This window comes from Takifugu rubripes, chromosome 5 (assembly GCF_901000725.2).
Source record: "Takifugu rubripes chromosome 5, fTakRub1.2, whole genome shotgun sequence".
NCBI classification, from domain to species: domain Eukaryota; kingdom Metazoa; phylum Chordata; class Actinopteri; order Tetraodontiformes; family Tetraodontidae; genus Takifugu; species Takifugu rubripes.
The window spans coordinates 5775883-5788609 of record NC_042289.1 but is presented as its reverse complement, the minus strand read 5'-3'; the positions used below and the strand labels follow the sequence as shown (position 1 = coordinate 5788609).

Sequence of the window (12727 nt, the reverse complement as noted above, 5' to 3'; positions counted from 1 at the left end):
GTGAGTATATGTACAATATGTTGGGAGAACTATAAAGAGGGTTAGAAATGTGCTGCCTGAACTCAAAGTGAATCGATTCTGAGGCGTTAATTTATGCACTTTTGATTAGGAAGGCGGCTCGATGGCCGCTCCTGGAACTAATCCTACTCTGCTACTGCTCGAAAAGGTCGGCAGGACCTTTTTCGCCTCTCATCCCCCAGAAAAAAAAAATTCCTTAGGAGGAGTTGCCATGGCAAACCAACTATCGTAGGCTTTCAAATCTGATTCCCCCACCCTTAAAAAAAGCCAGGAAGTCAATTCAGGAACATAAATTGAAAGCGCCTTCGTGTGTAAGGATTTATGGGTGCAACTACAGTGATATGCGGTACAGTTGGGAACAACTTTTTTCCGTCTAACCCGACCCTGCTACGCCGCTGAAACCGTCCCAGGGCTCAGGATTCACAGTTCAAAGGCTATAAGTTCACAGTCAGAGTTTATCAAATGCCCTGTTCCCACCCATTCACCCTGTGAGCCCCCCTGTATTCTCAGCATCCTTTTTGGATGCTGTGATTGGGCGATATCAGCCGGCACCTCTCAGACAGGCGTGGTTCTGCGGTTGGGGTCTTTGTTGTAGTCTTTAGTGAGGGTGCTGCTCTGCAGAAAATCCCTCTCGGAGTTGAGCAGCCCACCCATGCCCATGCCAGGTTTGGTGGCGTTGCCTGGCTCACGAGGGTTCAGGGTGTACAATGGCATCTCGGAGGCGGCGGGTCCTGTGTAGCCGCCTTTCCCCAGTGGTGAGGCGTCTCGGCTGGGAGCCTCGGAGGATCGCACGCTGGAGCGACGGCGGAAGCGGTAGCGATAAGAGGGTATGCGGCTGAAGGCGGATTTCTTAATCAGCTCGGTGCGGGACTTGGCGCGTAACTTGCGGTGCTTCTCGATGAACATGTGAACGGCCAGTACACCCACCATTTCTGCCATGATGAAGGAGAGAGCGCCGAAGTAGAAGGACCAGCCGTAGGAGTAGGACTTTTTGCTGTCACTTTGGCCCGGGTCACCGGAGTTGGCTGAGATGTAGACAATAATTCCTATGATGTTACTGAGCCCTGAAAGATCAAGACAGAAAGATAATAGATAAAAGCGATGGGGAATTATAATAGCCATTATAATAATAGTGGTGGAGTGAACAACAACTAAAACCCAGAACCATCAAGGAAAGCCGTGGCACACATCAGTCCAATATACAGTTCTCCTGCAGACTGGAGGAACATGTAGAGTGGGGACAATTAGCCGGCTGTAATTAAGCAGAAGGAGCCCTATACTATTGCAGTAAATAATTACCAATTTGGCTCCGTGAATTGACTACAAAACCCAAAGAGACCCTACACATCACACTAAACAGCAATTACAAGCCTTTTGTGTTTAAGAGGCAAGAGTGCCAGTGTGTGTTTACGAGGGACTGTCAGCGTTTATGTGAATGTGAATTTGTTTACGTTCTTACACCCCCAAAATGAATCGATCTTTTCACTTTGTAGGCATGTGGACACGTCTCTGTGCATGATGATCACCATCATGGAACTGGAGGCTCGTAGACCTGATTAAATCAGCATCAAAGTTCAAGCTGATTTTTATTTCTAATTGATACCACAATCAGCTTAAACCCAAATACAGCAGATCAAATTCTCCAGAGCTGCAGCAAAACCTCTGAAGCTCATGTTCTGAGCCGTTCTTTCCCTTTGACACTGAAACTCTGCTTGCAGTTCTCCATCTCGAGCCGATGATGACAAATAACGCCGAAGAAGGAGCAACAACTATCCAGGGACAACGAATGTCCTGCGGCTGCTCTCTCCTTAAAATGGAGATCTGACGTTCATTACTTCTAATAAGAAGACAGTGAACAAACCTGCCGAGACGAAGAAGATTCCCGCACTGAGGATGACGTTGTGTCTGCTCCGGTAAAACTCACTGGCAGCTACACAGAGCCCCCCCAGGAAAAGCAGCCCCACACTCATGATGGGGAAGATACTGGAGGCACGAACAGCACCTGCACACAAGCACAGGCAGAGCTTCATTTAGCTACGGTCATCCATTAATATATCTGTCAATATGGGCTTATACAGCAGAGTTGGTTCTGTAATTCCTAGAATTACTCAAATATAAAGATGAAAGAAATCATTTGGGAGACAGAGTGACACTGATGCACACACACAGCAGCGATAGTAAATGGAACGTAAATCAAAATGGCTGAACCTTTGTTGGAAATTCATATGATGTAATACCAGGATGAAGTCTGTAAAGTCTGTGCTCCTTGTGCTGTTTCTGATTTATTCTATGGCCAAACATTTGCAGTGTGACTGACAGCTGCACTGACCACTCACATGGCAGGATTGAGCCCGCAAGCTCCGCCCCTCTGACCCATACCTTTGGGCTACATGAAATGCCGGTCACTAGGTCCCTGCTCTCCATTGGATGGCCATTTCTGAGACCTCTAATCTGATTGGCTGCCTGTGGGGCTGGTCCTCCGTGTTCGATGAAGCAATGAAAAAGGACATTTCCATGTTTCTGGTTTTGTTGCTGTTTTTGTTCTCCACCCATCTTTACTCTGTGTTTATGGCTGGAGAAAAGTACACACACCCTCTTTTCTCTGTGTTTCTGTATCCGTCCCCTCTCTTATCCAAGGATCTGTGACCTTCATGTGAACAACATCCTGGAGCATACATTCATTTAAATGGGAAAAAAACCCTGAAATGGGCAATTTTGTGATTCTTCGTAGATGATAATTAGACTAAAAAGTTTAAATCTTAAAGCAAGTTTATTTTGGTTTTAAATGATGCAAATGTTGATGCCCGTGTAGCTGGTTTGGGGCGTCTTGGCTATTTACACCAGGACGTCCTCAAAATGCAGTTAGGCACCAGTGATCGCAACAGCTTTTGTGAACATGTCTAACTAATTGTGTGCATGAGCACGTGCGTCACGCTTGTGCATGCAACAGACTTACGGAGAAGATATTCTGCAGCATCTGCCTCATAGTCAGCATCTTCTGGGAAGTGGTCAATCTTCTTACATACACCTCTAAATGTCCCTGCAGCAGAAGAGAAACAGGGTTGAGGACAGAAAGTTCGCTGTTATATATTATAGACGAAACAAACACATTTCACATCTATATTTTAGTCGTCTCTGCCTTTCACATTCTTGTCGAGGATTGTGTGTCGATATTTGATAAGTAAGTCTTCCCACAAGAGAGAGAGAGAGAGCGAGAGAGAGAGAGAGAGAGAGAGAGAGAGAGAGAGAGAGAGAGATGGCTAATGTGATAGGAGACAGCCATATCCCTTAGGGTGCAGAAAGTGTGACAAACGCTACTGAAACACTACATCTTACATTCCCCACACACCACCTGACGCACTGGTAGAAAGGCTTTTACTTACATGCATGATTTTTGCATGTAGCCATTTAAAATGCTGTTTGAAATGTGTCTTAATTTGATTTATTCCACTATATGGTTTTGCATTCAAAACGGTATATACCTTGTGTGTTTGTGTGTGGGCGTGTGTGTGCGTGTGTGTGCGTTTGTGTGTTTTGTATTCAGGAGGATGAGTCACTCTCAGCCTGACACACGATGCTCTTGTAGGAGACTGCAGCCTTGTCAATACACACAGATTGTCGATACACTTGCTGATGCACAGAGCATCCGTGTGTGTATTAATGTGTGTAATGTGTGTGTGCGTTTATTATGTGAAGCTGAATTCCCACTCTTCATTTCATCCCACTTGCACATGGCACATGGTTGTCACCACAGGGGATGTGGAGGGTGGGGGTGTGGGGGATGATAGAAGAAAGTCAGATGGAGGATGAGGGGAAACTGTGCTTGAAAGGAGATTTCATGGTAAAAACAAGGAGGAAATTTGAAGACAAGTGGAAGGATGGAGGCATTGATGAACAACAAATGGTGCGACCTAATTGCCGCTGTGCACAGGAAGGGCCTCTTTCCAGCAAACACAGTGCAAAACTCTTTTCTGAATAGATTAATCAAGCGATTGTGGTCAGCTGGACCTCTGAGGGAACCACCATGAAAAATAAAGGCGAGGAATGGAAATCTGCTCTGCACTCATTTCCAAGTTCACATTTCCACGAGTCTGTTCGCGCTGATTGAGGCAATTACAAAGGAGTGATTTAGCACAAGCCTCGGTGGGATTTCAATTTGGACCCAGAAGCTGCCATTGTTTACACTAAATATTTCTGTTGTCTGCTGCTCCTCTCTAGCTGGAGAGTTTATGTGTTTGACCAAAACCAAATCAAGTAAAACCAGTCAAGGATAATGGATTCGTTATTGCTGGAGTGCTGTGCATGCGGCTTGTTCCTGCTACTGCAGATTAAGACGGGGTTGCTGCATTATCCTCTGGCATCTTCTCCACAACCATCAATCATCACAAACAACACATTCTCTCCCAGCCACATGTCAGTGAGGTATGTTTAAAAACACGGTAGGACAAACAGCTCGTGGGCCTTAAAGTTTGATTCAAGCTAATTACTTGGAGAATAACCTAATCACACACACACACACCCACACACACACACACACCCCTCCTGGGAAGCTGCACTGCTTGCACTTATCTGCACCTCTGTCTCTGGTTTCCCTCCTTTTGTCAGTCTCCTCTTTGCAGTCTGCTCTGCTTCTGCCTCTTCCTTCTTCTGCTCTCTCGGTTTCCCACCCAGTGCATCGTGGGAAAGAACCTTAATCAGATTGATTTTTACTAAGAACCTCAACTTCAATGATACTGGTCCTCCAGGTTGGGTGCATTTGGAATATAATTGAGCTTTTCCTGGGTCTACGAGGGAGGTAGAGGTGCTACGACAGACACTAAAACAGAGTTTTGTTATTGTGGCATGGGAGGTTGAATCCCTTCTACTCACAACTGTCGTCCAGAAACAATGAGCAGGACAGTTTATTCTTTGATTGGAGCGTTCATCTGGACAGGAGATGCTTCAGATGTTTCAGTCCAGTTTCATATCTGAATCTGAATGCAGTGTGAATACTTCAAAAAGTCCAGAGTGCCTGCGTCTGCTTTTTGGATTAGATTCTTGGGTTGTTTCTGTAACTAGGTGCAACTTCAAGGTCACACAAGCTGATTAATTAATTCAATTTGATTAACAGCAAAACAAAATAATGAACACATACCAAACACAGAATTGGAACATCTCTTAGGAGACATTTGCCTCACAAAGGCCTGTTTTGCCCGAGGGAAGCTGCAGCCACAGCTGTAGAGTGGCATTATGGGATGGAGGAAATTGGGATGAAGGCATGTGAAGTATGTATGTTCATGAGTTGCCTCTATGAATCATGTGATTTAGCTTTTCCAATTCTCTCTAGTATACTCATGGTAACACACACACACACACGCGCACGCACACACCCATCCACACACATCCACACACTGGGTTGTGCGCTATCATCTTGGTATTTGGCATGAAATCACAAATGTGACATGATGAAAGACCGCAGTGAAAACGCACAGAGAGGAAAATGGCTGCTCGTGTTTGAACACAGGCAAAACGTTTCTGCGATGAAGACCTCCGTCTCCCTGAAGCCATCCCTAATAGACATAAGAAGTCAGCACAGTCACAGCTTCCATAGCTGAAAGGACTCGCTTAAACATTATGATATTTAAATTAGCATTCAGCAAATCCAAGGGCTAAAAGAGGGGGGATAAAAGCACTTTTTCATATCACCGTTGTGATTCAGCGGTAAGGGACATGTTATTTGCTGCATTGTTCATGTCCACCTCTACAAGAACTATATTATATTACAAAGGTTATCCATTTTTAAGATATATAAATGCATGGAAGGCACAAAGCTTAAACAAGTGAAAACATCCCCGTAGTGCCTGGACTCAAGGTTAAAAAAACAGAAAAAACACTGTGTACAGATTCCCCCACAACTGTATCAGGGTGGCAGTGAGCTGCCAGATCTTTGCCCTTGTTTTAACTCTCAACACATAAACAGCTTTCAGCAGACCAACTGTGACAGATGTCGACATAAAAATAAAAAGTCCATGTATTGTAGTACAGTTTCCTTTGGTGACGCACCACAGAAGCTGGAGAAAAGCCTAGAGAGATCCCCGGCTGGGTCTGCAGCTTTTTAAACCACCAGTCCAGTATTTGATTTAACAATCCCAAATAAAGAGGAGGCAACTATGCTGTTATTTTCATGGATGTGAGAATAACTAACTGTGACATCAGGCTAGAGGCTAGCCTAATGTTAGCATGGGTCAAGCCTGATCCACTGCACAAAGAATCCCCGTAACACAAAAACATATTCCTTATATAATGGTAATGAGCTGTATAGAGCTGCGAGGGGGTCACTGGTTCGACTCCCGGGGAGTTTTTCTCTGTGGAGTCTGCATGCTGTCTCCCTGTCTGCACGGGTTCTCTGCGGGGACTCCGGCGTCCTCCCACCATCCAAAGACATGCATTTGGGGGATAAGTGACTCACCACTGAACTTGGTGGTGATTATGAGTGTTTGTCTATATGTTAGACCTGTGATGAGCTGACGACTTGTCCTTGGTATACCCGCCTCTTGCCTGAAGGCAGCCAGGCATCTCTGTGGTGCTGAAAACAATTTGGTGCTTTGTCCTTAATCTTGCACATTCTTGTATCATTATTCTTCTCCAGACAGGAACTGGAATCTGAAGGAATTTGGGAGGTCTGATTTACATTCAGGATAATCAATGTCATGACATAATATTGTTGCGTTGCCAAATGCTTTGTCCAGCCTCGATAAGCCATCAGTCGCCATATGTCCCAGCATCAAACATCAGCATAAATGAAGAGCGTTCCTCAGCAGCGCAGTGCTGTAACGACAGATGAGTGCAGTTACTGCAGGCACAGCGTCACTCCCAGGGGAGTTGTCCCTGATCACTTAGCAGTGTGACTGTCTCAGCAACGGCACACACTCGGATTATAAAGTGTTTTGTCAACTAGCAGAGGGAGAGGAAGAGGAGGGCGCGAGGAAGAGCATGGAAAGGAAGCTGAAAAGCAGAGCAAATTGCGGTGCTTGTTCCCTCAGTATGCCTTTGACAGCTCAGTGTAGTTGACTGTGCCCCTCTCTCTCTCTTTCTCTCTGTCCTTACCTCTCTCGCTCGCTCTGATTGCCTCTTTCTAAGTGGAGAAGAGAGAAGATGAGAGAGGGGGAAACAAAGAAGTGGAAGAGGCTAGTTTTCACAGTGATGGCTGATGAAAGAGAACCCGACAGGTTCTGCTTGGTTGTGCACCTCTCTTCTTTCTCCCCAGTCTCTGGGTTTTTCAGAGATGCCCCCATTTTCGTTCTCTCTTTTTCTGGACACAACCCTCCGTTTCTAAATCTGCACTTGATTGCTCCTCACCTGCACTTGATTCCCACAACATCTGTTGGAGGCTTTCCAGTCCTCCTCTCTGAATTTTTGTTAATTATACACTGGTTTGCCTCACACGTTTAGTAAGAAAAGTACATGGACACCCCGTTCAAGGAGGAGAAACAAATGGACAAAAGCAAAACTGGTAAACAGCAGCAGACATCACCGTCCACTCTGGTCTTTTTTCCCTCCAAATTGGCCCTAGTGCCCTTCTCTCTATCTCTGATCCCCCCACTCCCTTACCCGCCTCCCACATTCTCCACTCTGCCCCACTCCCACAGCCACCTGGGTGATCATTTTTCCTCCCCATCCCTCTTTAAAACCCTGTTCCCCCTCTCTATTACCTGGCGATCGTTTAGATCCGTGGCGTGGTCAAACGCTCCCCAGAGATCCACCTGAAACAGAGGCCATGCACAGCTCATCCATCACTTTCCACCCACCAACTCCTCCCCGCTCCCCCAATCCCACCCCCACTGTAGTTCATTCATGCACGCTCCGGTCTCTTTCCATTCATGCTCTGTCTCTCTCCTCTATCGCTCCCCCTCTACCACTCCTTCCTCATTTCCTGGCTTTCTTGCGCTCATTTATCACAGAGGGAATCTACACCCCCCCCACCACCACCACCACCACCTTTCCTCCCCCTGCTCCACCTGCAGCCTCACAACACAATCGGTGCTACAAAACACCACCTGACCACGCACACATATAAATTATGCAACTGCAATAAACGTCTTCTGAGCATCCGTTTCCAAAACAGGCATGGCTGACATGGATGAATGTTAGTTTTGAAACAATTACAAGTGGATTATTATTATTTTATCATGCTCAACCTTCATTTTTAATACGCTGGTCTTTGGCGCGCCGCTGAAGTTTTTCGGTCATGCATGACCGCTCTACACACCCATGATGTTATTTAGCTCTCACTTCCGGCTGCTGGTTTGTCTGGTGTCAGGCAGAGTGCAAGCCAGTCAGAAACATCAGTTTCATATGAAGCAAATGCAGTGACCTGCGATGAGTGTGTGTGTGTGTGTGTGTGTGTGGGGGGGGGGGGGTTAGTCGTTATGATGTATTTAGATGCATGTGCTGAAATTGTAGTGACATTATATTAACAAATCTGCTCCATAGGTGTGCTATAAGGTGACTTGGGTATGGTGGGGGCGACTGACATTCTAAAATTTGGCAATTTATTCATTTACTTGCATGTGTGTGTGTGTGTGTGTGATTTATATTCACGCCATCTGGCTCAGTAATATATTTGAATGAGATGGTTGTGTTTGGCTGCAACATATGCATGCACGCGCGTGCGCACACACACACACACCAGAGGGAATGTACAGCATGCATCCAATGACAACCGAAGTTTCTCTGCAGTGATTTTTCCCCCAGATGATCAAAGTCAAATCATTGTGTAACACAGGTGTGAAGCGGTCATGATGAATGCAAAGCTAAATATACCTACAGTTAGTAAACTCCCGCTTTATACGAAATATATTTATCTTGAAAGGATAACACTGCATGTTCAGCCAACAGAGCCAAAACGAGGAGTTTAAAATAAACAGCAGGAAATAATTGACTTTTCTTCCAACACCAAGATGGCTACATGTTAATAAACAATGAGCTCAGTCATGTTTCCACATTTGTGATGAATGATTTGATAATCTTGTGCATGGCTGCAGGGAAAGAAGAAGAAAAAAAAGGCTAATACTTGAATGACATGATTACACTGTACAGCTGATTAGTAGAAATAAGCAGCGAGTTGGCAGCTGCTGATCTTGTGCAGCTACACTTCCACCCCTGTCTGGATAAAATGACTGTGTGGGTCTTAAGTCCAATCCGCTAAGGTGGCAGGGACATGCAACAATCAAGGCACCTGATGAATATGGGAGTGCCTGGAGATGAGGACCTGGGCTCCAGGAATTACAAGATTGAAAAAAAGTCTCTGTGAGTGCAGTTTGAAACGCGGAAACACGCGTTAAAACATACCAAGATGGCTTCAAATATATATATTCTGCTCAAGTCCTGATGCACGAGGTCCAGGTATGTTGCTGAGTCGCTGTCATGAACTGTACATGTATGGAAACAACACACACACACGCACACACAGGCACGCACGCACGCACGCAGCTGAGACAGCTAGTCAGTCAGACTGATCACGTACCTTCCAGACAGCAGGTTCGCCAGAGGCCGGAGTGCGTCATCACCTCCTCGTTCTTGCGGCTCGTGTCGTTGTCGCCGCTGCTCTTCACGCGGCAGACCCCGCGCGAGTACAGCCAGTAGTCCGTGCCCACGGCGATTGTCATGAGGCTAAAGGCGGCGAACGCGCCCACCGTCGTCACGAGCATCTGGATGCCGCGGTCACACATCAGCATCTTCATAAAGGCGGCTCCTGTTTGTCTTAATCTCCCCCCCCCCTTCTCGCCCTTTTATTTCGGATTAACCCTCTTATTTCCCGTGAGACTCAAAGAGTCAACGCCAGGGAAATTCACCCAGGCACTCGAAAGGAGCCGAATTATCTGTAAAAACGAAGTTAAATAAAGTACATGGCTCTCTTGTCCGTTGAGTTGAAAAAGGGGGCTCGAGGCAAAGGGCGGCACGTCACTTTCTCGCGCATCAAAAACCGGTTTTCACCACCACCGCTCGCGCACACAGGCGCGCGCCCAGGCTTACTTACACCGAGGGCTTTAACAGCCACCGGCTGTCTCCTGTCCGACTCTGCCTTTACAGCAACAACCCCCCACAAAACACCCCCGTATCGGTCTGTTAACAGCTGAGGTCTGCGTGCGGCGCCTCCATCTTTAAAATAACAAAAAAGGGAGGATTGTATTCTTCATCAGTGATGTCACTGACACGGCAATAAGTCATTGGGATAATTTCTAATCACCGAAACAGCAGCGGTGGTTTGCCTTCACTCACCGCGGGATTCCTTGACTTGCTCCCCGGATAGCACCAAAAGAACCGGCCGTGCGGTGTTTAGGGTGCACTTTTCGCTTTCCGGTTGAGTTAATGGGTGAATGGACGAAGGAGTAAAGCCCAGACGTCTGCTACCAAGAGGGAGTGCACCCACATCCGTTGTGTGTTTTCCACCAGCTGTTGACTCTCTGGCATGTTTTCCTTCCTCCTCCGTGTCCGCGGTGTGGGCTAAGGAAACACGACCAAATGCGCAATTTCTATCAAAAATAACATTTTTGCGAAGCCTATATAAGTTACATAATGGAAGGACGCCTACAAAATGCGTATAAAAGTATATGAGGAACGGACATTACATAGAGGCACCAAAACTGGATGGAAATATAAAATTCTTCTCCTACACCGCTGTCTCCGCTTTCCCTCACCGAAGTTCAGACACATCCGGGACGGACCGTCCGCCCTCCGATGGAGACTGAAGTACAGTTACACCCGCCTGGGTTTGCTCTGGAGAAACGTGCCCGTCAGTACGAATGAAAAAAAATGACAACCTCCCCTCCTGCTCCTCCTCTTCGTCGTCCTCCTCCTCTTCGTCCAACCAACACAAACTAAAACTAACCGCGCGTCTCCTCAAACCGCGCCAGAGGCCGCACCGCTTGGCTCCGATTGGTTTTGTCAGCGGCAGCGCCCGACAGGAGCCAATCACGTTCGGTCGCTGCTGTAAGCCCCGCCCACCGCTGCCAGTATATAACCAGGAGGCTAAGGGGAGAGGCGGTTTGAATGCCACGTTAAAAAAAAAAAGGAATTTATAAAAAATGACATTGAAGGCAGCAGGGGTGGACCACGGCACTGGTGGGATGTGTGAGGGTTATTTTAGACAAATATAACGTAATCAACAGCAGGTTTGGTACACGAGGAGCTCCCGATGAGCTGTCCCTGGTGCTGGACAGCCGCTCCGGGCCGCTGTCCGAGGTTCTGAATTTATTCATTTCACCGAATGCTTCCCTCCGCCCGCAGCAGTGATTATAGGAGGGAGTAAAGACGAACAGGACCGTATAAAGAGCCAGAGAGAGAGAGGGAGATTGGCAAGCGATGCATGAAGAATCGCGCCCGGGAGAGAAGCAAAGATGCAACTTAAAGAGCCACCGACCGTTTTTAATGATTCCACTCCAGCGAGGCTTCCACACAAGGCGGTCTAAGCATTATAGTTCACTTAACACACTGGAGGGCGCAGGGTGTGCGTGTTCACGTGGATGAACGTGTGTGTATGCATGCCTGTGCGCCTATACGTGCCTATAGGATGAGTCGTATATGCTTGTCATGTCTGTTTTCACGTGAAGAGGTTGGGCCTGGCTACATGAGCGTGCATGTGTGTTTCTGCAAATTCTGTTTTTGACCATGACCACACAGGCTGACGTTCATTAATCAGCAGCTGAGGAATCGATGGGTCTCTGCTTGTGTGTGAAAAAGCAGAGCTGCACTCGCATTTTTCTTCCTCCCGTTACTGTCAGTCCAATGAATGAACCATAATAGTTAAACCATCCGGTTCAATGTTAAACGACCTATTCAGTTAATGAAGGTGCGGGTACTTTGACGGTGAGCTGCAGTTTTTTATGGCGGAAAAGAAACTAAATACCATTAAATATGGCCACCCTTACCAATGAAAAGACTGTAGAAAATAAAACAATGTGAGGTGGTGTGTGTGTGTGTGTGTGTGTGTGTGTGGGAGGGAGGGGGTTCGTGCGTTATCTCAAAAGGAGACTCATTACCATAGAAATGACTTGAGTAAGAGAAGTACAGCATTTCACCTCCGCTGAGAGACAGGAGGGAGCTGGAACGGAAGAGTGGCAGCAAGAAGAAGATGAAAAAAGGAGAAGAAAGAGACAAGACAAGACAATCAGAGTCCAGTTTGAACATCAGGTATCTGATCCAAACTCTATAATTTTATTTAGCAGTCACACAGCTGACACTAAAATACCCAGAATGCACTGCATTGTTTTGACACGAGTGAACTTGTTTTGGGGAAATGAAGGCAAAAGTACATGTAGTTTTCTCTGAAGGCTGATCTGCAACAATGGACTCGCAAATTTGGAGTCAAATTCTGTGCGAGTGCTTGATTGACTCTCACGTTCTGGCTGTGAATATTTAATTGATCTTCTTGTGTTTTTGGCCATTTTTACCTCAGGAAATTGTATCCTTCTGTGCAAACATTTCATTTCCACTCTTTCAGTGGATGTGCCTCATCATCAAAAAAAAAATTGTTTTTTTTTTTTCCTGTCGCTGAAAGATGAGCCAAAACTTTCATGAAAAAAACTGTAAGCCGTACTATATTGCTACAAACTCGGGTTTGTCAAATAGTTTCTCCCCTTATTACCGCTCTCCTCTCCTCTCCTCTCCTCTCCTTCTTTGTCCCCGAGTTCTTGGCTTTGCCACAGCAGCACGATGAGACGAAGACAGG

At 46.4% G+C, this 12727-nt stretch overlaps 1 protein-coding gene across 4 annotated transcripts; it reads right to left on the bottom strand.

Annotated features, from left to right (window-relative positions):
• Positions 1–326: 326 nt before the first annotated feature.
• On the bottom strand, positions 327–10879 carry cacng3b (calcium channel, voltage-dependent, gamma subunit 3b). 4 transcript variants are annotated; one of them, XM_029836731.1, is made up of 5 exons: positions 10279–10879; positions 9524–9707; positions 2975–3058; positions 1880–2020; positions 327–1082 (listed from the first exon to the last, which is right to left on the bottom strand). In XM_029836731.1, the coding sequence occupies exons 2-5, from the start codon at positions 9705–9707 to the stop codon at positions 574–576; spliced, it is 918 nt and encodes a 305-aa protein (XP_029692591.1). In that variant the 5' UTR covers positions 10279–10879; the 3' UTR covers positions 327–573. The 4 variants fall into 4 exon arrangements, with proteins under 4 accessions (XP_029692591.1, XP_029692590.1, XP_029692589.1 ...); XM_029836730.1 differs by having other exon boundaries at positions 9524–10503; positions 10674–10879; XM_029836729.1 differs by having other exon boundaries at positions 9524–10503; positions 10698–10879.
• Between the last annotated feature and the right edge of the window lie 1848 nt (positions 10880–12727).